General features: G+C 27.9%; 1 protein-coding gene across 2 annotated transcripts in view; it reads right to left on the bottom strand.

The window, feature by feature from the left end:
• Nucleotides 1–25,714, bottom strand: part of LOC656505 (uncharacterized protein) — a 38,574-nt gene that overhangs the window by 9,395 nt on the left and 3,465 nt on the right. Inside the window, exon 1 of one of the 2 annotated variants that reach the window (XM_963031.4) lies at nucleotides 12,951–13,249. The exons of the other annotated variant lie outside the window; for it this stretch is intronic. Within the exon in view, the coding sequence (XP_968124.3) occupies nucleotides 12,951–12,962 (12 nt within the window). The 5' untranslated portion in view covers nucleotides 12,963–13,249. Of the gene's footprint in view, nucleotides 1–12,950; nucleotides 13,250–25,714 lie in introns of those variants that run through there. 2 annotated transcript variants of the gene reach the window in all.

Raw genomic sequence — 25,714 nt, 5'->3', positions numbered from 1 at the left:
TGCAATAAAAGAATCAAAGCTTTGTTTATTTCAAATTCAATTTAAAAAAGTATCACATATTTGCTGTTTCAAAACTATAAAAACGTCAACGTCGCATTTTACCGAATTATTTTTTTTAAATAAGATTGATAAAATTGTAACTCATTGAAAATATAAATTCCATTAGTTATTATTTTTTTGAAGTGCATGAATAATTTATAACAGCTAGTTTTGAGAGAAAATGCGCCAGTGGCGTTTTTATAGTTTTGAAACAGCTAATATAAAATTGTAGAGTAGTTATTAGTGATTAGATCTCTTATTGAAAGTATGAATTCCATTGGCTATTATTTTTTTGAGGTGCATGAAGAATTTCAAACAGCTAATTTAAAAGAAAATGCAACGTTGGCGTTTTTATAATTTTGAAACAGCTAATATGTACAAGAAACCAATTTTTTTTTTCATTTTAATTATCAAATCATCAAAAAACAATTTTCAAAGTCCGATAAAATCTATTATCCTTTTCAGCAAGATGTATTTTTCAATTAATTAATGAAGCGTTAACAAAATGTAACACATATTAACAGTAAATATGCCTAAAGTCACTGAAATATTTTGTTTAAAAAAATATCTTCGCCTTCTACGCTTTTTACTTTTCTGCTTCATCTTTTTTGCTTTTTTCTTTCCAAGATGTCCAGAACCTTTTTTGCTCGAAAAATGAAAGTTCTAAAGCATAGGAAACATATTTTACATTATAGTAATTTTGCTACCAATAAACGAAAACTACTATTTTAATTATATAAATAAATTTAAAAAATTGTTAATTTTGTTGGTAGACATTATCTAATAATATTTTATAAAAACACTGATTTACTCGCTCTAGTGGTTTAATCAACCATCAACAGATGGAAAAGTACTGCTAAACATTAAAATTACTGTTACGACCAGAATAGACGTTTCGATTTTTTATTAAATCTTCATCAGACTTCAATAATTATACGTATAATTATTGAAACATTGCTGAAAATATAAATTTTAATTTCTCCCTGCCCTAAATAACCAATAATGTTTTTTGGTATAGTCATAATTTTTAAGAGCATAAATGTGATCTCAAAATTAAAATTACTATGAAAATATGCATTTATTATTTTTATTTTTTTATAAATTGCTTTTAAAAATCTCTTACACAAATCCAAAAACAAATTCTTAGAACAAATAGTTAAAATTAGAAAATTTTTAACAGAGCAAACCAATTTTGGAAATATATGGAAACAATAAATGGTACCAAAGGCTTTTTTATTGAAATTCTAAATAAATGGAGTTTTGATCCATTTGTTGCAGAACAAACTTTACCTTGCTTCAGAGTTCTGGAACAAAAATGGGTTAAAATTTGTGTTTTTTGAATGTAATTGTAATTGTAATTGAAAAATAAAAAATAATACCAATAATAAAAATTTTTATTCCTTTCAGTATCCGACCATTTCAGCTTTCAAAAAACATTTCATTTAGGACTTAGGACTTTACCTAAGCTATCACTCAGTTGTAAACAATCGAACAGAAAACAAAGAGTCTTTATAATTTTTTCAGAGGTGTTAAGTCCTCTAAGCTTTCTTTCAGCTTAAAATATGGTGATTTATGAATAATTTTTTTCAATAATACGTATAATGTTAACAGAACTTTTTACTGCAACTCAAAAACTAATAATCAGTAATGAACAAATCACAAAAATTTGCGTTTTTCATTAAATACTCTATTCTTTTCTATGCATGTGAATTTTTTCCGAATTTTCAACAGTTTCTTGCTATTGATTAAATCAAAAACTAAAAAATATGTATTTATTTATTTATTAAATTGAATTAATAAGAGTTTTGTGGCTTGTAAATTGTTGATACTTCGGCTGTTTGCTAAATTAACAGAAATGTCCTGCTTCCCACCATGAATTTTCTAGAATTTGCCAAAACTAGAAAACAATGTGGAAAAACGTTGATAAAGTAGGTGTGAAATTTTCGGCGAATTTAGGCTCAAAAACACATTTGGAACTTATTTTTTAACATTTCTGTTTTGAGAAAAAACAAAGTCTTACCATTTCTTGATTTTTTTTTCATAAAGGCAATTTTTTAATTAATAAGGTAAGACCACAATGTCTATCATGCAATAAAAGAATCAAAGCTTTGTTTATTTCAAATTCAATTTAAAAAAGTATCACATATTTGCTGTTTCAAAACTATAAAAACGTCAACGTCGCATTTTACCGAATTATTTTTTTTAAATAAGATTGATAAAATTGTAAAATAGTTATTAATTATTAGACCTCTCATTAAAACTATAAATTCCATTAGTTATTATTTTTTGAAGTGCATGAATAATTTATAACAGCTAATTTTGAGGAAAAATGCGCCAGTGGCGTTTTTATAGTTTTGAAACAGCTAATATAAAATTGTAGAGTAGTTATTAGTGATTAGATCTCTTATTAAAAGTATAAATTCCATTGGCTATTATTTTTTTGAGGTGCATGCAGAATTTCAAATAGCTAATTTAAAAGAAAATGCAACGTTGACGTTTTTATAATTTTGAAACAGCTAATATGTACAAGAAACCAATTTTTTTTTTAATTTTAATTATCAAATCATCAAAAAACAATTTTCAAAGTCCGATAAAATCTATTATCCTTTTCAGCAAGATGTATTTTTCAATTAATTAATGAAGCGTTAACAAAATGTAACACATATTAACAGTAAATATGCCTAAAGTCACTGAAATATTTTGTTTAAAAAAATATCTTCGCCTTCTATGCTTTTTACTTTTCTGCTTCATCTTTTTTGCTTTTTTCTTTCCAAGATGTCCAGAACCTTTTTGCTCGAAAAATGAAAGTTCTAAAGCATAGGAAACATATTTTACATTATAGTAATTTTGCTACCAATAAAAGAAAACTACTATTTTAATTATATAAATAAATTTAAAAAATTGTTAATTTTGTTGGTAAACATTATCTAATAATATTTTATAAAAACACTGATTTACTTGCTCTAGTGGTTTAATCAACCATCAACAGATGGAAAAGTACTGCTACACATTAAAATTACTGTTACGACCAGAAAAGACGTTTCGATTTTTTATTAAATCTTCATCAGACTTCAATAATTATACGTTTAATTATTGAAACATTGCTGAAAATATAAATTTTAATTTCTCCCTGCCCTAAATAACCAATAATGTTTTTTAGTATAGTCATAATTTTTAAGAGCATAAATGTGATATTAAAATTAAAATTACTATGAAACTATGCATTTCTTATTTTTATTTTTTTATAAATTGCTTTTAAAAATCTCTTACTCAAATCCAAAAACAAATTCTTAGAAAAAATGGTTAAAATTAGAAAATTTTTAACAGTATTTTTCAATTAATTAATGAAGTGTCAACAAAATGTAACACATATTAACAGTAACAACAGTAGAAATATGCCTAAAGTCACTGAAATATTTTGTTTAAAAAAAAGATATTGCTTTTTACTTTTCTGCTTTATCTTTTTTGCTTTTTTCTTTCCAAGATGTCTGGAACTTTTTTTGCTCGAAAAATTAAAGTTCTAAAGCAGAGGAAACATATTTTACATTATAGTAATTTTGCTACCAATAAAAGAAAACTACTATTTTAATTATATAAATAAATTTAAAAAATTGTTAATTTTGTTGGTAGACATTATCTAATAATATTTTATACACTGATTTACTCGCTCTACTGTTTTAATCAACCATCAACAGATGGAAGAGTACTGCTACACATTAAAATTACTGTTACGACCAGAAAAGACGTTTCGATTTTTTATTAAATCTTCATCAGACTTCAATAATTATACGTATAATTATTGAAACATTGCTGAAAATATAAATTTTAATTTCTCCCTGCCCTAAATAACCAATAATGTTTTTTGGTATAGTCATAATTTTTAAGAGCATAAATGTGATCTCAAAATTAAACATACTATGAAAATATGTATTTGTTATTTTTATTTTTTTTATAAATTGCTTTTAAAGATCTCTTACACAAATCCAAAAACAAATTCTTAGAACAAATGGTTAAAATTAGAAAATTTTTAACAGAGCAAACCAATTTTGGAAATATATGGAAACAATAAATGGTACCAAAGGCTTTTTTATTGAAATTCTAAATAAATGGAGCTTTGATTTATTTGTTGCAGAACAAACTTTACCTTGCTTCAAAGTTCTGGAACAAAAATGGGTTAAAATTTGTGTTTTTTGAATGTAATTGTAACTGTAATTGAAAAATAAAAAATAATACCAATAATAATTTTTTTTATTTCTGTCAGTATCTTACCATTTCAGCTTTCAAAAAACATTTCAGTTAGGACTTTAGGACTTTACCTAAGCTACCACTCAGTCGTAAATAATCGAACAGAAAACAAAGAGTCTTTATAATTTTTTCAGAGGTGTTAAGTCCTCTAAGCTTTCTTTCAGCTTAAAATATGGTGATTTATGAATAATTTTCTTCAATAATACGTATAATGTTAACAGAACTTTTTACTGCAACTCAAAAACTAATAATCAGTAATGAACAAATCACAAAAATTTGCGTTTTTCATTAACTACTCTATTCTTTTCTATGCATGTGAATTTTTTCCGAATTTTCAACAGTTTCTTGCTATTGATTAAATCAAAAACTAAAAAATATGTATTTAGTTATTTATTAAATTGAATTAATAAGAGTTTTGTGGCTTGTAAATTGTTGATACTTCGGCTGTTTGCTAAATTAACAGAAATGTCCTGCTTACCACTATGAATTTTCTAGAATTTGCCAAAACTAGAAAACAATGTGGAAAAACGTTGATAAATTACGTGTGAAATTTTCGGCGAATTTAGGCTCAAAAACACATTTGGAACTTATTTTTTAACATTTCTGTTTTGAGAAAAAACAAAGTCTTACCATTTCTTGATTTTTTTTCATAAAGGCAATTTTTTAATTAATAAGGTAAGACCACAATGTCAATTATACAATAAAAGAATCAAAGCTTTGTTTATTTCAAATTCAATTTAAAAAAGTATCACATATTTGATGTTTCAAAACTATAAAAACGTCAACGTCGCATTTTACCGAATTATTTTTTTTAAATAAGATTGATAAAATTGTAAAATAGTTATTAATTATTAGACCTCTCATTGAAACTATAAATTCCATCAGTTATTATTTTTTTGAAGTGCATGAATAATTTATAACAGCTAATTTTGAGAGAAAATGCGCCAGTGGCGTTTTTATAGTTTTGAAACAGCTAATATAAAATTGTAGAGTAGTTATTAGTGATTAAATTTCTTATTGAAAGTATAAATTCCATTGGCTATTATTTTTTTGAGGTGCATGAAGAATTTCAAACAGCTAATTTAAAAGAAAATGCAACGTTGGCGTTTTTATAATTTTGAAACAGCTAATATGTACAAGAAACCAATTTTTTTTTTAATTTTAATTATCAAATCATCAAAAAACAATTTTCAAAGTCCGATAAAATCTATTATCCTTTTCAGCAAGATGTATTTTTCAATTAATTAATGAAGCGTTAACAAAATGTAACACATATTAACAGTAAATATGCCGAAAGTCACTGAAATATTTTGTTTAAAAAAATAACTTCGCCTTCTATGTTTTTTACTTTTCTGCTTCATATTTTTTGCTTTTTTCTTTCCAAGATGTTCAGAACCTTTTTTGCTCGAAAAATAAAAGTTCTAAAGCATAGGAAACATATTTTACATTATAGTAATTTTGCTACCAATAAAAGAAAACTACTATTTTAATTATATAAATAAATTTAAAAAACTGTTAATTTTGTTGGTAGACATTATCTAATAATATTTTATAAAAACACTGATTTACTCGCTCTAGTGGTTTAATCAACCATCAACAGATGGAAAAATACTGCTAAACATTAAAATTACTGTTACGACCAGAAAAGACGTTTCGATTTTTTATTAAATCTTCATCAGACTTCAATAATTATACGTTTAATTAGTGCCACATTGCTGAAAATATAAATTTTAATTTCTCCTTGCCCTAAATAACCAATAATGTTTTTTGGTATAGTCATAATTTTTAAGAGCATAAATGTGATCTCAAAATTAAAATTACTATGAAAATATGCATTTATTTTTATTTTTTTATAAATTGCTTTTAAAAATCTCTTACACAAATCCAAAAACAAATTCTTAGAACAAATGGTTAAAATTAGAAAATTTTTAACAGAGCAAACCAATTTTGGAAATATATGGAAACAATAAATGGTACCAAAGGCTTTTTTATTGAAATTCTAAATAAATGGAGCTTTGATTTATTTGTTGCAGAACAAACTTTACCTTGCTTCAGAGTTCTGCAACAAAAATGGGTTAAAATTTGTGTTTTTTGAATGTAATTGTAATTGTAATTGAAAAATAAAAAATAATACCAATAATAAAAATTTTTATTCTTTTCAGTATCCTACCATTTCAGCTTTCAAAAAACATTTCAGTTAGGACTTAGGACTTTACCTAAGCTATCACTCAGTTGTAAACAATCGAACAGAAAACAAAGAGTCTTTATAATTTTTTCAGAGGTGTTAAGTCCTCTAAGCTTTCTTGCAGCTTAAAATATGGTGATTTATGAATAATTTTCTTCAATAATACGTATAATGTTAACAGAACTTTTTACTGCAACTCAAAAACGAATAATCAGTAATGAACAAATCACAAAAATTTGCGTTTTTCATTAAATACTCTATTGTTTTCTATGCATGTGAATTTTTTCCGAATTTTCATCAGTTTCTTGCTATTGATTAAATCAAAAACTAAAAAATATGTATTTATTTATTTATTAAATTGAATTAATAAGAGTTTTGTGGCTTGTAAATTGTTGATACTTCGGCTGTTTGCTAAATTAACAGAAATGTCCTGCTTACCACCATGAATTTTCTAGAATTTGCCAAAACTAGAAAACAATGTCGAAAAACGTTGTTAAATCAGGTGTGAAATTTTTGGTGAATTTAGGCTCAAAAACACATTTGGAACTTATTTTTTAACATTTCTGTTTTGAGAAAAAACAAAGTCTTACCATTTCTTGATTTTTTTTCATAGAGGCAATTTTTTAATTAATAAGGTAAGACCACAATGTCAATTATGCAATAAAAGAATCAAAGCTTTGTTTATTTCAAATTCAATTTAAAAAAGTATCACATATTTGATGTTTCAAAACTATAAAAACGTTAACGTCGCATTTTACCGAATTATTTTTTTTAAATAAGATTGATAAAATTGTAAAATAGTTATTAATTATTAGACCTCTCATTGAAACTATAAATTCCATTAGTTGTTATTTTTTTAAAGTGCATGAATAATTTATAACAGCTAATTTTGAGAGAAAATGCGCCAGTGGCGTTTTTATAGTTTTGAAACAGCTAATATAAAATTGTAGAGTAGTTATTAGTGATTAAATTTCTTATTGAAAGTATAAATTCCATTGGCTATTATTTTTTTGAGGTGCATGAAGAATTTCAAACAGCTAATTTAAAAGAAAATGCAACGTTGGCGTTTTTATAATTTTGAAACAGCTAATATGTACAAGAAACCAATTTTTTTTTTTAATTTTAATTATCAAATCATCAAAAAACAATTTTCAAAGTCCGATAAAATCTATTATCCTTTTCAGCAAGATGTATTTTTCAATTAATTAATGAAGCGTTAACAAAATGTAACACATATTAACAGTAAATATGCCTAAAGTCACTGAAATATTTTGTTTAAAAAAATAACTTCGCCTTCTCATGCTTTTTACTTTTCTGCTTCATCTTTTTTGCTTTTTTCTTTCCAAGATGTCCAGAACCTTTTTTGCTCGAAAAATGAAAGTTCTAAAGCATAGGAAACATATTTTACATTATAATAATTTTGCTACCAATAAAAGAAAACTACTATTTTAATTATATAAATAAATTTAAAAAATTGCTAATTTTGTTGGTAAACATTATCTAATAATATTTTATAAAAACACTGATTTACTCGCTCTAGTGGTTTAATCAACCATCAACAGATGGAAAAATACTGCTAAACATTAAAATTACTGTTACGACCAGAAAAGACGTTTCGATTTTTTATTAAATCTTCATCAGACTTCAATAATTATACGTTTAATTATTGAAACATTGCTGAAAATATAAAATTTAATAATTTCTCCCTGCCCTAAATAACCAATAATGTTTTTTGGTATAGTCATAATTTTTAAGAGCATAAATGTGATCTCAAAATTAAAATTACTATGAAAATATGCATTTATTTTTATTTTTTTATAAATTGCTTTTAAAAATCTCTTACACAAATCCAAAAACAAATTCTTAGAACAAATGGTTAAAATTAGAAAATTTTTAACAGAGCAAACCAATTTTGGAAATATATGGAAACAATAAATGGTACCAAAGGCTTTTTTATTGAAATTCTAAATAAATGGAGCTTTGATCCATTTGTTGCAGAACAAACTTTACCTTGCTTCAGAGTTCTGGAACAAAAATGGGTTAAAATTTGTGTTTTTTGAATGTAATTGTAATTGTAATTGAAAAATAAAAAATAATACCAATAATAAAAATTTTTATTCCTTTCAGTATCCGACCATTTCAGCTTTCAAAAAACATTTCATTTAGGACTTAGGACTTTACCTAAGCTATCACTCAGTTGTAAACAATCGAACAGAAAACAAAGAGTCTTTATAATTTTTTCAGAGGTGTTAAGTCCTCTAAGCTTTCTTTCAGCTTAAAATATGGTGATTTATGAATAATTTTTTTCAATAATACGTATAATGTTAACAGAACTTTTTACTGCATCTCAAAAACTAATAATCAGTAATGAACAAATCACAAAAATTTGCGTTTTTCATTAAATACTCTATTCTTTTCTATGCATGTGAATTTTTTCAGAATTTTCAACAGTTTCTTGCTATTGATTAAATCAAAAACTAAAAAATATGTATTTATTTATTTATTAAATTGAATTAATAAGAGTTTTGTGGCTTGTAAATTGTTGATACTTCGGCTGTTTGCTAAATTAACAGAAATGTCCTGCTTACCACCATGAATTTTCTAGAATTTGCCAAAACTAGAAAACAATGTCGAAAAACATTGTTCAATCAGGTGTGAATTTAGGCTTAAAAACACATTTCTGACTAATTTTTTAACATTACTGTTTTGGGAAATGTTTTGGCAAAATAAATTCCCAAAGTATTATTTTTTTGATAGAAAATTTCTTCCGTGCCACAGAAAAGCCATGTGAAAGGTCATTGAGATAAGAAATGCGAGTTGAAAAAACTTAGTTTCACTTGTTATAAATTAACGGTCCGTTTGACTGTAATACGATTTTTAAAAGTTGCTCCGCAAGCGTCACCTTTTGAATGGGCATAAATCTGATACAATAGAAAATGGCAAGAAGAGAATGCAAAAAGACACGGTAAAAGAGCATATAATGATGGCTGGTAGCAGAAGGCGCTGGGAACCTGGTAATATTTATCTAAGTAGACAATAGATATCTTCTGTTTTCAATAAAGATAGTGCACAATCACGATCTATTGTCGCAGGTTGAATACACTGCTGATAATATCCTTTTCTCGGTCTATTGTATGCGTCCGGGATTATAATAAGACTCGCGTTTACAAGGTATCATCGCTGGAATGCTGTCCGACAAGCGAAAATACATAAAATTTAATTATAATCGAAGGAAAATATGAGATACAAGGCTTAGGTGATATCGCCAATCGGCTCTGGGTGTTAGGTTCTGGTCTGGTCAAGATCGTTGATGAAGACATTTCTTTCTCGTTGGCAGTCCAAGGACAGCGACTTAGCTCCTCCTTCACCGCAAACCGAAATGATAATAGTCTTCCATTGTACGTGAAGCGAGTTTTCACCCATTTATAATGCCTATGCGGGTATTGAGATTATTACCATTCGGTTCGACGAAAAAATTCTAACCGCAAATCAACGCTTCCAAGGGACTTTTTCAAATTAATGATTCACCACCGCCGGAATTAATGGCCATTGTTTGTTTGCCTAATTTAATCGTCTGTTTGCTTCTCTAAATGCTACACGACTTGTAATGATGTTAGTCTGCTGCAATTTCAGGACGTAAATAACACCAATTAAGGACTAATTAATATAAACGGGTGCTGTTTTCGTGGAGCAAAAATTTGAAAAATTATAATAATTACTTGCAGAAAATCATTATTTTACGAACGACGAAAAAAATAATTTTTGCATTTCTTTTCAAACGTAGGTATAGTTTTCAGAGGTCGGCTAATCATTATCTAAAAGAAAATTTGATGTTTCATTTTTAGTTTTTGAGTTATTAAAAAAAAACGGAAATTTGTAATTTTTGTTTTTATTTTTTTAAACTAAAACCAATAGAACTAGACATTTTTAACTTGCATTTTCTTCCGGCACTTTTTTACAAGGAATCTAAGTCTGTCATTGTAATTTCCAAGGCGTTCTTGATGTCAGAGTTACATCACTCAATTTTGGTTTTTCTTATGGAAGCCATATTCGCTTTATGTATTTTAGAAAAATGTTTTTATTCCTGATTCCAACGATATATCACAAGATATGATTGAATCTTACTGGCTGATCAAAATGGAGAAAAAAGCATTTTTGCGAAGAGTGCTTTGGAAAAAACGCTAACAAACTAGATTTTGAAGGTTTAATTAAATTTGGAACTGGTGGTTCACTTTTTTGCCAAGCTTACTTATTCAAAAACTAAATGACTAAATGATAAGTTAGAAGTTTATTCTTCGCAAAACAAAACAAGACTAAGTTATAAAAATTTTGCTCTCATATTTAATAGAACTGTCAAAACTTAGTTTGTTAAACAAAATTTTTGACATTTTTTTTTCGAAAACACGCTTTTTTCTTAATTTTAATCAACACGATATATCGTTGTATCGAAAAAGTTTTCAAAAATACATATTTAGATTTCTGGTAAAAAATGCCTGAAGAATGTCCTACCTAAAAATGTCTAGATCTTTTCATTTTCGCTTAAAAAAAAATAAAAACGAAAAATTTGTTTAAATTTTTTTCAATAATTCAAAAACTAGAAATGACACATTAAATTTTCTTTCAGATAAGTGTTTAGCATTCAAATGCGCAACTTTACCGTAATTTAACTGACTTCGTATCTTTTATAATAACTGGGATCCCCATGGTGAAGCTCAAAAAAATAGACACCCTGTATGCCAACTGTGCCAAGCAAAAAAATTGATAAAACAGAAAATTAAATTGTATGAGGAGGGCTATAATAAATAAAATATTTATTTGTTTATGAAGCTTATTTCAATTATTATTTTAATGCTGATCTCTCCCTGTTTATTTCTTTCAATTTTGCAAAAATTCTAAAGTAAAATAGAAGAGTCTTTTCCTTTCATTAGTAACAAATTTGTTAAGTGAAGACGTGTTTCTTGCTTCACAAATTTATGATTTGATAAAAATCATTTTGGAAGTGTTATAGTAATATTTTATACAAAGCAAAAAAAAATCCAAAAATTTTGGGGAAATCTGCTTTTATGCAAATTTTCGTGGCTATACATTGATTTCACAACAATCCCGAGACAGTTTGTTCCTCGGTTATTATTTCTTACAACAAATACGGATCTATTTTAGAAATGTTTCAGTTCTTTATCTTTAAAAAACGAAGAAGAAATAATAAAAGCAGAAAGTTTTTAAACAAAATGTTTTCGTAGTTGAAAATTCATTTATTATTTGCATTTTCAATTTATTTGCAGACTATAAATAATTCTATACTAGTTTATTGAAATCAAAGAATTTATATCTATTTGATAAACTTTCTGGCGCAGATTCTATTGCTGGCAAAGGCTTTTACAAAAATTTTAAATCCTGAAATCACTTTGCTCGCTGTTAATAAAAAAGGTTGCATTTTAACAAACAAGTTTTAAAAAAAATGATTAAACCACCAAAAAGACTTATTGAACTTATTGAAATAATTTGTCATTTTGTTAACTTTAACTAACTTGTGGTCAAGACAAATTAATAAAGCGTGTCTTTTCTGATAATAATAATAATAATAATAATAATAATAATAATAATAATAATAATAATAATAATAAAACATAATCGTTTGAATTAGTATTCTATATATTTTAATGTACAGTCACTTCCAAAAGTATTTTTTTATATAATAATATAATAGTAATATAATAGTATACAAAATAACGCAGAAATTCACTTTATCAGGCCATGAATAACGTGGTGAATAATTTTTTTATCGTTTTAGCAACGTGGAAATTATACGTATTTGTGTAATACCTACTTTAATTGAAAAATAAATTTGTTGAAAAGGATCAGTGATTTTTTAATGATGATGTCTTCCTGTTCATTTAGTAAAATACACAATTTTGTTTCCTGTATATTAATAACAACGGTTGTAGAAATTTAATTTTAATTTTAAAAAACACTTCGAACATGATAAGTAGAATGTAAAATGTTACTTCTAAACATTTGGTCTAAAAGCATTAATTTTTAAGTTTATTAGATCTTTTTCGTTGTTAACTTTTGGGAAAACAGCTAAATTTGTAGGATTGTACCCTGTTTTCTTGTGTGCACAATTTTTTGGTGTCTACAGCCGTATATTTTAGTATTTTTGGGTGCATAAAAATTAATGTTTTTTAGAGGTTTTAGGCCAAACAGCTAAATTTGTAGGATTTTAACCTGTTTTTTTCAGACTCCAAATGTCCTGATACAGAAGCAACATTTTACATCCTACTAAGTAAAAACAATATTGAAAAAAAAAACAAAAACTGTAAAAGTATGAAAATAAGAACAAACTATAAAAAAATATTTTTAAGGTTTCATTTTATTTTCTGGGAAAGTTGAAATCAAAATTTTTAACTATTTGTTGGGCACTTAAAACAGCAAAAAATGCAAATTATTCACAATAATCTGGTTTTATTTAACTTATCTCTACCTCTCGACTCATTTTCCAAGCGACCAACTGTTGAATTTTCCATCAACTCGCCACAACCTAGTCCTTAATCCTCGTTTCCCACTGATGAATTTTCTAAAGCATGATTGAATAAATCTCTCATGACAGCGGCTCTTTTCTACGTTAAATAGGCCAATCACATCTCCTATCAGAGATTTTCCGACACGATTGCTCACAACACATCACCACCAATTGACGAGATGTCTTGTTTACGTGAAGATAAGCGCGCCCGTCTTCGAACTCTACTCTCTAAACTCGAGGAGAACTCTTCGACTCGGCCTTAGTAGCAGCAGAGTTACACGCTGACGTCACCAACAGGTTGGTTCTTTAGAGGTGGCCCTGCTATCATGGGGGCCGAGAAGGATGAACGCTGAATAAAGCCATAAAAGAGAGAGGAACTGTCTCAAAGCTACAGTTCATATCTACGCGATTTCACCTACGTGTGCGATGACTTATACGCAGAGGTCTCAGGAGACTTCAACGCTGGGGCAAGACACGAACGCAGAATTTTCAAAAGCGCTTTTTAAACTTAAACATAATTCAATTGATCGTTTTTTTTTACTTCGTTTGAGAATTTGGCGATTTTGTCGACGTCAGTCGATTCCCCTGATCATTTTACATACGTTTGTATTAAAATAGTTCCGTTTTTTCAAATAGTTTGGCCGTTATTGAAAAAGTAACAAAATTGAAAAATATAAACATTTTTTTAAAAACTCGTGGATCTAGCATAGTTTTATGAACTTTTCTGTGTCTTTAAGCATCTACAGTCCTTAAAAGTGGAAAAAGTCAACTAGGTTTGGGCGACTTTCGGTAAATAAAAAATCATAACTAAAAAACTATTGAAAATTTTGTCATTTGCTGGAAGTCAATAGATTACCTGAATCACTTTACATAAGCTTGCATCAAAATAATCCCATTGTTTCGAATAGTTTTGCCGTAATTAAGAAAAAACAAAATTGAAGTTTTTGTCGAGGTTTTGATCGAACTTCGGAAAACAAAAAAATCACAACTATAAAACTATTAGAAATTTTATAATTTGCTCAACGCCAATCGATTCTCCTGATCATTTTACATGGATTTACGTCAAAATAGTTCCACTTTTTCGAATAGTTTTATCGTAACTTCGAGCTGTCTCATCCTTTACCTTCAAAAATAAAAATGCATATTTTAAAAAAAAACTCGTCACTCTAGCAGCTTTATGTATGTTTTTAGGCTCCTCTGCAGTACCTAAAAGTGTAAAATGCCACATAGTCGATTTTCGAATGTTTGCTTTGTTTTTGATCGATTTGCAATAAGTAAAAAATCATTACTAATTAACTATCGGAATTGTTGTAATTTGCTCAACGTCAGTCGATTCCCCAGATCATTTTATCTAAGTTTGCATCGATGAAGTTTCACTTTTCCGTATAGTTTTGCCGTAATTGAGAAAATAACAAAATTGAAAAATTTTGAGTGGACTTAGCCTTTACCTTAAATAAATTAAAAAATTTTTTTTTAAACTCGTCGCTCTATCAAACTTTTGTGTACTTTTTCTATGTATTTAGGCTCGAAGTACAGTTCCTAAAAGTGGAAAAAAGTCAATTAATTTTATTTTCAAACGATTATTTTTTTTAAGGTTTTGGTCAAATTTCGGTAAATAATTAAATTCATAACTATAAATTTATTGGTAATTTGTATTTTGCTCCAAGTCAATCGATTTCCCGGAACATTTTACATAAGTTTACATTAAAATAGTTCCACTTTTTTCGAACACTTTTACCATGATTACTACACTTTTTTTTTATTTTCATGAGCAGAGGAAATCTCAAGCGGGCCAATTAAATATCTTTATTAGAACTTTTAATACTTGTAACGTGGGCTTTGCACGAAATAGGCTGTATTTTCAAAGACACAGAGTGTTCCAGAAATGAGCTACAATGCAGGCTGGTTCTTTTAGGACCTACATTAACTTCAAGAGGTTTAAAATTTTGTTCAACTAACGAAGAGAAATTTTTATTGCATTTTTGAATTCACTTTCCCAAACTGAGTAAAATTTACTAAAGTTGTTGGCACTTATCTCCCACAGTTTTCGACATATGTCAATTTTTTTAGTAAAATTTTCATTTGCAAGGGTTTATTTAAATTATCACAGTCCTTGAACCGTTTGCGATAAGTGAATAATTCTTTTTGCTCTTGATAACCACAGGCGCAAAGGGTCTTCTAAAATCCTCAGGATTGTCAACTGTCAAATTGCAAGGCTACTACGATTTTTTGAAAATATAATCAAGAATAGTTATAGTTTATTTCACGAGTGGATTATCATCCACGAGGTGAAATAAGTTAGAAGTTAAAAAGTGATTCCACCACAAATCAGTTTATACAGAGATTTAAAGATTCGCAATAAATATTAAAATTCTAGTTATCTAGAATGACGCAGAAATAAAAATTAGGTTGTTATTCCATTTAAAATTTTGAAGTTATTCAACTTTCAACAACCTTTTCATTCTTTTATATTCTTAATTGTTGTGAACTAAAAAAATACATCCTTAAAAGTTAAACTTTCTTCCTTAAAATTCTCCTATTCGAGGATTTTTAGTTTTCATGTAATATTTTTTTAGAACATGTTTTTCTCAAAAAAATTCAAATTATTTCAAAAATGAAGCAAAATCGACAAATAACACTGTTAAATCCTACATCCAAGAATGCAAAAAATAAAACATAAGTTTGTATATTTGATTTGTAAAAAAAATTCTAAAATTTTTTTGCCCTAAAATTTGGGAATTTTAGATCAAAGCGGAGCATAAATTAAACAAAGTCTTGAAAAAGCTAGTGTGGTAATAAGTAATAACTACTAAGGCATTCCATTCTTGTTTGGTGTTCATGTTTATGACTGCCCCACATCACACATTTCTAATTGCCAAGTGTTGAACATAAAATGCTAAAAAGCTTTCAGCTTTAATTGCTGTGGATAATGTATGACTTTACAAATCAAATTTTCAAAATTGCAGGAAACCGAGATTAATTGTTTCATTCCACGCACTACAAGAACTATTTCTGTTTCCATTGTTTTATTAACATTTCAATTAGTTGTAATGTATGGATGTAATAATTATTCTCGAGAATAACTGGAGTAATTTGCAATCATTTTTCCGGTAATTAATATAATTGGCTGAATATACAGGGGGTGGTTTATGGGATGCCAAGCACGATATTTTGTACAATAAGTATTTAGTTATTGTTGTTTTCAATATTATTATGTGCCTGATTAGAAACTTTTACCTTGTGTTTAAACTTCCTGATCCTATGATTATCTTCTATCGACTTTATTATGAAGCAGGATGCTGGTATTATACATACAATATAATAAACACTTGAAAATAGATAATTACGGAAACAGTTAAACTGAATGTTGTATCTCTTTTCTTACGTTTTTATTTTGCATTTCAATTTATCGGCTTATAGCGTTTTATTTTCTTTTACATGGATACTTATAATAATACTTCCGGTTATGATTAGATCTGTGTTGAGTTAATTGACCGTGCATTCTACACTGTTTACTTCATTTCCATTTTCGTTTAATCTTCTTATTTCCTACAACATTATTTTGTAATAATAATCACATGTAATATGCATTATTTGCATCCTACAAGGTGACAATTAACCTAAACAATCTAGAACACGCAATGAAATCAGAAATTTGGCCTGAAGGATCATATGTAACGCGGTATTTTCATCCACGTCGGTCGAAGACCAGCAGTCAATAACACCCGACTCTTTGCAGCAATGCAAAGGGTCGCTTAAAATATTGCATTTAAATATTCAGTGCTTGTCAAATAAATTAAATGAAATTCTTTTATTCTTGGAAAACCATAGAGATTATGATGTTTTAGGTTTTAGCGAACATTGGTTAAGTGAATATGAAATACAGTCAATCAACTTGCTCAATTTCAAATTAGCGACTTGTTTCTGCAGGCGCATATTACGTCATGGAGGAACTGTTCTTTTCGTAAGGGATGGTATAAAATTCAAACATTTGGATCTTTCTTGCTTCTCCATAGAGTGTGATGCAGAGTTTAGTGGGATCTATCTAAATGAGGTAAAAACTGTTGTTATATGTTTGTATAGGTCTGGTCTGGGCAATGTAGATATATTTCTAGAGCAACTTGGTCTGTTGCTAGATCATATTCAAAATAAAACTACAGATATTGTTTTGATGGGTGATTTTAACATAGACTTCAAAATGCATAAATCGAATAATAAACTAAAAGAGTTGCTAACTCTAATAATGTCTCATGGTTTAAAAGTTACTATAGATACCATGACAAGAATTAGCTCTTCATCCGAGAGCTGCATTGATAATATTTTAACAAATATAAATGATGGGTTATATGAGTCAGAGGTATTTAATCCTTGCTTATCTGATCACTATGCTCAACACATTACATTATTTAACAAAAATACCCTAAAACCAAGATCTACCACTGTGACAATCCGTAATAAAAGTAACCGCAATATGAGGCTTTTTATTGAAGCGCTAGAAACCGTAAATTTAAATTTTCAATTGAAAGATGTTGAAGAATCAACTAACTTTATAATTAACACATACTCTTATTTGATTGAGAAATTCTTTCCCTATAAAGAGATAGAATGTAAAGATTCCTATGTTCCGCTAAAATGGTTTTCTGATGAGTTGCGTAACCTCAGAAATAACGTCTCAATACTAAAAACTGTAAGTCTCGTGTCTAAAGATCCCATTGATATTAAAGCTTATAAAAGTTTGCATTCACAATATAAAAAAAATATTGCAACGACCAAAAAAAATGCTTATAATCAGTTTCTAAAAAATTCAGTTAATAAATCCAGGGATATATGGAAGCTAATAAATTTTGAAAGAAATTGTAATCCACACAGAATTAATAACGAGATTTCCAGTGATGAGTTTAATAACTTTTTTTGCTCTATAGCAGAAAAAATTGTAAACTCAATACAACCAAATTCATTTCCAAATACTAGTCAATCCTTCAATCGTACTATAAATACACAATCATTTTTTTTAGAACCGGTGTCACAAAAGGAAGTCAGCAATGTTATTAATAAACTAAATAATTCGAAATGCTGTGATATATATGACCTAGATTCCTCAATACTTAAATCTTCCGAGTTTATAGTAACCCCCTTCTTAACGGAGCTTATAAACAAATGTTTTGTTTCAGGAGTTTTTCCCAATAAACTAAAATGTAGCAAAATCATCCCAATTTTTAAAAAAGGTAATAAAATGAACGTTGAAAACTATAGGCCCATTGCAATCATTCCCATTTTAGGCAAAATTATTGAAATCTTAGTGAAAGAAAGATTAATTCGATTTTTTGAAAAATATAATCTACTAAGTAACAGTCAATTCGGTTTCAGAAAAGGCCGTTGCACAATCACTGCTCTTCGAGATATGGTGGAACACGTAGTTGAATGTTTGGATGGGGGACATGCAATAGGTGCAGTTTTGTGCGACCTTAGTAGGGCTTTTGACTGCGTGTCTCACTCTATTCTTTTACAAAAGCTAGAGCATTACGGTATAAGGGGTACGCCATTAAAATTCTTTGAATCTTATCTTCAGAATCGAAAACAAATGGTACTCTCAAACAACAAATACTCCAATATAGGGAAAATTGAACATGGCGTACCCCAAGGATCCGTACTTGGACCGCTATTGTTTATCATTTATATAAATGATTTGTCTGCTCACTTATCACCTATTAAAAATATTTTGTATGCTGATGACGCAACGCTACTCTTTGCTTCAAAAAATCGTAATGAAATCAATCTTCAATTTGAAGATGGATTGCGTAAAGCAGAACAGTGGTTCAACAATAATTGTCTGAAATTGAACAAAGATAAAACTCAAAAAATTATCTTTTCGTTTAACAACAATCATATAAGGGGCGTCCAAGTGAAACTTTTAGGTTTAATAGTTGATGATGGTTTAAAATGGAATTATCATATTGACTATTTGTGCAGAAAGATCTCGAGCCAACTGTTTGTACTTCGACAACTTAAAAAGGTACTCAACTTTAACAATCTAGTTACCACCTATTTTTCACTAATACACAGTGTTCTCAGTTACGGAATCCTTCTTTGGGGAAATTCATGTCACTCAATAAGAGTATTTAAACTTCAGAAAAAAGCAGTGAGAATTTTAGCTGGGATAACACAACGCGAAAGCTGTAGACCTTGGTTTCACAAATTTCAAATAATGTCGTTACCCTCAATGTTTATTTATTCTACTTTAATTGAAACCCATCATTCAAATAATTTTCAAACTCATGGTGAACTGCATGGTTACAATACAAGAGGAGCTCATCTCTTGGTTACGACGAAACACAACCATGTAACAACAGAAAAAAATTGTTTAAATCTAAATATATTTAATAAACTCAAACGCGAGACCAAACTCTTGCAACACAAACAATTTAAGCAAACAGTCAAAAACTATCTTAAAGATAATGTATTTTATTCCATCACTGAATTTCTTACGTCAAATATTACTATATAACTAAGTATTCATTGAAACCAGTAGATATATTTGTTAAAATTTAAATTGTAGGTCACTGTTTTTAACATTTAAATATTGTCTGTATTGTCTTATTATTTACAACTTTGTATGTTGAGCTGTTGACTTGTATACGTATGTTTTTTGTTATACTGACGTGTCTGTAAGTTCTTTTGTAACTGTTTTGACGAATAAATTATTATTATTATTATTATTATTATTTATCACAAAATTTCCAAGATTTGTGCTTGTTGTTTATGCAGTGTGTCTTGCTAATTAGCATTCAGAATTCTATTGGTCTGAAACTGAAAATACAAAAAAAAGACAAGGAGAAAATAATTAAAATTACTTGGCTCTGATAATAAAGGCAAAGTGCAACAATAATCGAAAAAAGTGGTATTATTTGGATGCAAGCTGATGTAAAATGATCGGGAAATCAATTGGCGTTAAGCAATTTTCAAAATTTTTTAATTATGATTTTTTTTTTCTACCGAAAATCGACCAAAACCTTAACAAAAATGGAAAAATCAAACTAATTTTTTACTTTAGGGGGCTGTAGAGGAGCCTAAAGGTATAGAAAAGTACTTTGCTAGACCGGCAAGTTAAATTTTTTTTTTACTTTTATAATTTTTTTCAATTACGGCAAAACTATTCGAAAAAGTGGAAGTATGTAAAATGATCTGGGGAATCTATTGGTGTTCAGAAAATTATAAAATTCCCAATAGCTTTTCAGTTATCATTTTTTTATTTACCAAAATTTGATCAAAACCTTGATAAAAAATGGAAAAATCAAACATTTGAAAATCGATGTAATTGACTTTTTCCACATTTAGCGGCTGTAGAAGAGGCATGGACAAGTTTACTAGAGCGACCAGATTTTTAAAAATATCATTTTTTTAATTTTTTAAAGATAAAATTTTTCACTTTTATTATTTTCTCAATTACGACAAAACTATTCGAAAAGGTGGAACTAATTTAATGCAGAACTATGTAAAATGTTTCGTGGAATCGATTGACGTTGAGCAATTTACAAAATTTCTAATAGTTTTTTAGTTATGATTTTTTAATTACCACTAATCGACTAAAACCTCCACAAAAATTGGAAAAACCAAACATTAAAAAAAGAAGTAATTGACTTTGCACTTTAGTTTAGTTTAGTAGTTTAGAGTTTAGAAAAACAAGTTTTTTGATTGAAGGTAACAATTTTTCAATTTTGTTATTTTCTTAATTACGGCAAAGTAATTCGAAAAAGTGGAACTATTTTGATGCAAACCCATGTTAAATGATCCGGGGAATCGATTGACGTCGAGAAAACTGCCAAATTCTCAATAGTAGTTATAAGGTATGATTTTTTTATTTTACCTATTTTTACTTTTTTCCAATTTTCTCCAAAAGTGTTAGCTGGCGAACCATGTTTTTTTTAAAGATAGATTAAACTTAATGAGTTTATTTAATGGTTTCGAAATTATTCTCCGATAAATTGACCAAAATCTAGATGAAAATAAAAAATCAAATTTGACGCTTTTTTGACCTTTTCAGTACTGTAGAGGGTACGAAATAAGGTATAGAAAAGTGCATAAAACGTTACAGCAGCGAGTTTAAAAAATTAATTTGTTTTTTTTAAAGTGATATTTTAAAAAATGTAAATGTAAAAACCATGTAAATAGTTGTTTTATTGATGTCTAAGACAATGTGTCATACATAAGTTAATAAAATACATACTTAAAGCGTTTTTATTATTATTATAATCATTTTGAATAAGCTTAGGATAAAATTTTATAACAGACGGTTTACATTCTTAATTTTTTTTATAAAAAAAGCGATAATAAAGTGATAAGCAGTAAGGTTTTTGTAAAATATTTTAAGATGTACCTACAACAGTTCGTCAATTCTACAAACAGTTACATAATTTTAGTAGATGTTAGAATAATAATAAATATTAAAAAAATAATAAAAAATTAGGTACCTATTTAGAATGTTTCTAGGAAGTGTTTGAACAAAATTAACAACAGTTTATAACAAATATTGATTTATGTTTTATCAAAATTTTTTTTATTTATTTTTGTTTATTTATCAATTCAGCAAAACTATAAAACAAAATAGGCATTTTTTTTAATTACGCTGTTTATAGTTTTTAGCATTTTTGTTTATAGTTTATAGCTGTTTATAGCATTTGTGTATAAATTTTTGAATTAGAGACTGGAATGAACCAGGAACCAACGATTCCATCAAGTTTTCTAACTGATTCTCAGTCACAAATCGATTTATGTGTTCACACACCTTTGGAAACCCATAAAACATTATACTCAGAATCTAGTACAAGCATAATAAATCACATCTTCTTTCCTGCTGAGCAAACACCGTAAGTCAAGCAATAGTAATCAGTTGTTACTCTCACACCGACCATCTTGAAGAAATACAAGTTCTAAGTATATTTTACGTGGGTACGTTTTCATTACTACTTTGCATAATTCCAAAATCAAGCCTTGATTTATGATCTGCTGATTTTTACCGTCGGCTTGAATCAAACAATTTATGAACAATAATAAATACTTCAGACCAAACTCTGACCCTTGCGGTTGTCACCCAAAGCCGGGCAAACGTGTAAATGGCCAATAACAGCGCCTTTGTCTCCGACTGGAGTCGATAGAAAAAGCTCTTTGTGTTCCCGAAGACATCTGACATAAATTCAGCGGTTTGCTGTGCGTTGGAAGCGAGCACAAGAATGTAACGCAACACCAGGAACCCACACAAACAGGTTAATAAATTATTCACAGTTATGCACGGTCACAGGATTCGAAATTAGAAAGAAATCAAATCCAACCAACAATAAATTATTGCATGGAAGAATTTTGAAAAAAATCTGATCGTTTTTGGATTTCCTGCCAGATAATGTGGGGCAAGGAGGCAATTTTCAAGTTAACTGTTTTTTGCGGTAACGTACGCTGCGTTGGTTTAAGTTAAGTATACGCTAAGTGAGAATAAGGAGAAATAAAAAGTACCGAAGTGAACAAAAAATAAGTGTACATGAGCTTCGCCACCCATTTTGACGAGCAAGATCGTTATAGTCACATTATCCAGCCTTCTTGTCTGCTGTATATGGCCTTAAAAGCGTGTTGTGGAAAAGCAAAAAAAAGCAAGTAGTGTTGTTCTTAAAACAAAGTCAGTTTTTTGCAGTTTGTTTAATTAATATTTTAATGAACTATTTTGATGTAAAAAAAGTACTGGCAAGAATTGGATTGCGTCTGAGAACAGATTAATTACACTTTACACTGGTCTGCAACGAAATCATCCGTTAAATAAAATTACTATGTATATATGAACAATCAATTTTTGTTTTCAGTTTTTTGCACGTATAGATTTTTCCAATTTTTGACTTTTAGATAATTATTGAGAAATAAATATGTTCATTAACTCCCTGCACCATCAAAATTATTTTCGAATATATATATATATAGGATGTTTCAAATGAGATACAATACATACAAACTTATGTTTTTTTCTGTTTTTTTTAATGGAACACTCTAATTTTTATTGTATTTTTGGACGTAGCTCTTAATACTGAGGATTTTGATCTAAACTTGTATTCGTCAATTCTGTTTAATTTTTTGAAATAATTTGATTTTTTGAACGAAAATACGCTTGTTTATTTTATTATACAAAAACTAAAAGTCCTAGAAAAGTATGGCTTCTACCACTTTGCAGGGAAAAGTTCAAACTTAAATCAGTACTACTTGTTTCAGAAATGAGCTAGAATACATACAAACTTATGTTTTTTTCTGTTTTTTTTTTAATGGAACACTCTAAATTTTATTGCATTTTTGGACGTAGCTCTTAATACTGAGGATTTTGATCTAAACTTGTATTCGTCAATTCTGTTTAGTTTTTTGAAATAATTTGATTTTTTGCACGAAAATATGCTTGTTTATTTTATTATACAAAAACTAAAAGTCCTAGAAAAGTAGGGCTTTTACCACTTTGAAGGGAAAAGTTCAAACTTAAATCAGTACTACTTGTTTCAGAAATGAGCTAGAATACATACAAGCTTATGTTTTTTTCTGTTTTTTTTAATGGAACACTCTAATTTTTATTGTATTTTTGGTCGTAGCTCTTTATACTGAGGATTTTGATCTAAACTTGTATTCGTCAATTCTGTTTAGTTTTTTGAAATAATTTGATTTTTTGAACGAAAATATGCCTGTTTATTTTATTATACAAAAACTAAAAGTCCTAGAAAAGTAGGACTTTTACCACTTTGAAGGGAAAAGTTCAAAATTAAATCAGTACTACTTGTTTCAAAAATGAGCTACAATACATACAAACTTATGTTTTTTTCTGTTTTTTTTAATGGAACACTCTAATTTTTATTGCATTTTTGGACGTAGCTCTTAATACTGAGGATTTTGATCTAAACTTGTATTCGTCAATTCTGTTTAATTTTTTGAAATAATTTGATTTTTTGAACGAAAATACGCTTGTTTATTTTATTATACAAAAACTAAAAGTCCTAGAAAAGTATGGCTTCTACCACTTTGCAGGGAAAAGTTCAAACTTAAATCAGTACTACTTGTTTCAGAAATGAGCTAGAATACATACAAACTTATGTTTTTTTCTGTTTTTTTTTTAATGGAACACTCTAAATTTTATTGCATTTTTGGACGTAGCTCTTAATACTGAGGATTTTGATCTAAACTTGTATTCGTCAATTCTGTTTAGTTTTTTGAAATAATTTGATTTTTTGCACGAAAATATGCTTGTTTATTTTATTATACAAAAACTAAAAGTCCTAGAAAAGTAGGGCTTTTACCACTTTGAAGGGAAAAGTTCAAACTTAAATCAGTACTACTTGTTTCAGAAATGAGCTAGAATACATACAAGCTTATGTTTTTTTCTGTTTTTTTTAATGGAACACTCTAATTTTTATTGTATTTTTGGTCGTAGCTCTTTATACTGAGGATTTTGATCTAAACTTGTATTCGTCAATTCTGTTTAGTTTTTTGAAATAATTTGATTTTTTGAACGAAAATATGCCTGTTTATTTTATTATACAAAAACTAAAAGTCCTAGAAAAGTAGGACTTTTACCACTTTGAAGGGAAAAGTTCAAAATTAAATCAGTACTACTTGTTTCAAAAATGAGCTACAATACATACAAACTTATGTTTTTTTCTGTTTTTTTTAATGGAACACTCTAATTTTTATTGCATTTTTGGACGTAGCTCTTTATACTGAGGATTTTGATCTAAACTTGTATTCGTCAATTCTGTTTAGTTTTTTGAAATAATTTAATTTTTTGAACGAAAATATGTTTTTTTAATTTATTATACAAAAACCAAAAAGCCTAGAAAAGTAGTAGTGAAAAGTTCGAACTTAAATCTACACTACTTCTTTCTGAAAGGAGCTACAATACATACAAACTTATGTTTTTTTCTGTTTTTTTTTTAAATAAATATTTGCACATTATTCAGGAGCTTAATTGCTTCAATAAATGACAGGCTACTGTTTCTATGTTTGTTATGCTATTTACTAAAATTTCAAAGAAAGAAAGTAAGTAATTTTTCAAAGTGGCTTCACTAGGGAAACTCTAATGAACTGAGACATGACATTCTAATTAAAAAAAGCAATACATTAAATGACAGAAAAGCTAAAAAAAACTGGTGTAGAAAAAAGCAAACAGTAAGATTAAAATTCTCTAGATCTAAAAGTGACTGAAGGAGTGATAAATTAAGAAAACTATAAATTTGTAAGTAAGAACATTAAGAAATTGGAGAACTGAAACAACGAAAAGCTGAAAAAATAGGAAGTGAATACGAAATATGGGAAATTAAGAAACTTAAAACCTGAAATACTGAGAATAAACTTAAAAACTGTGTGACTGAAACATTGGAAACCTCAGAACATAAAAAATAAGAAGTTTGTTAAAAGTTAAATAACTTTAAATAGTTAAACGGATTTTTTGCTTTTGCTTCTCAAAGATCATTAAATTGTTTATTTTAGTTTCTAAGAACATAAAATTTTAAATACCTATCAAGTTATTAATGGCGTAAAGGTAGCATCAAAGAAAGTTTTAGCTGAAAATTTCACTTTTCGAACACTAAAAATAATTTTTTAAGGTTTAAAGCTAAATATCTTTTGAGTAATCAGAAAAGACTGTTAACTGTTAATGTTTGAGAGAAATAATTTAAGACTTTTAGATGCGAAAATGAAAAAAATTGCAACAAAAT

The sequence above is a fragment of the Tribolium castaneum genome, chromosome 1 (genome assembly GCF_031307605.1).
Source record: "Tribolium castaneum strain GA2 chromosome 1, icTriCast1.1, whole genome shotgun sequence".
Taxonomy (NCBI): domain Eukaryota; kingdom Metazoa; phylum Arthropoda; class Insecta; order Coleoptera; family Tenebrionidae; genus Tribolium; species Tribolium castaneum.
Note: the sequence above shows the minus strand (reverse complement) of the source record. Positions and strands in the feature narration are given on the sequence as shown.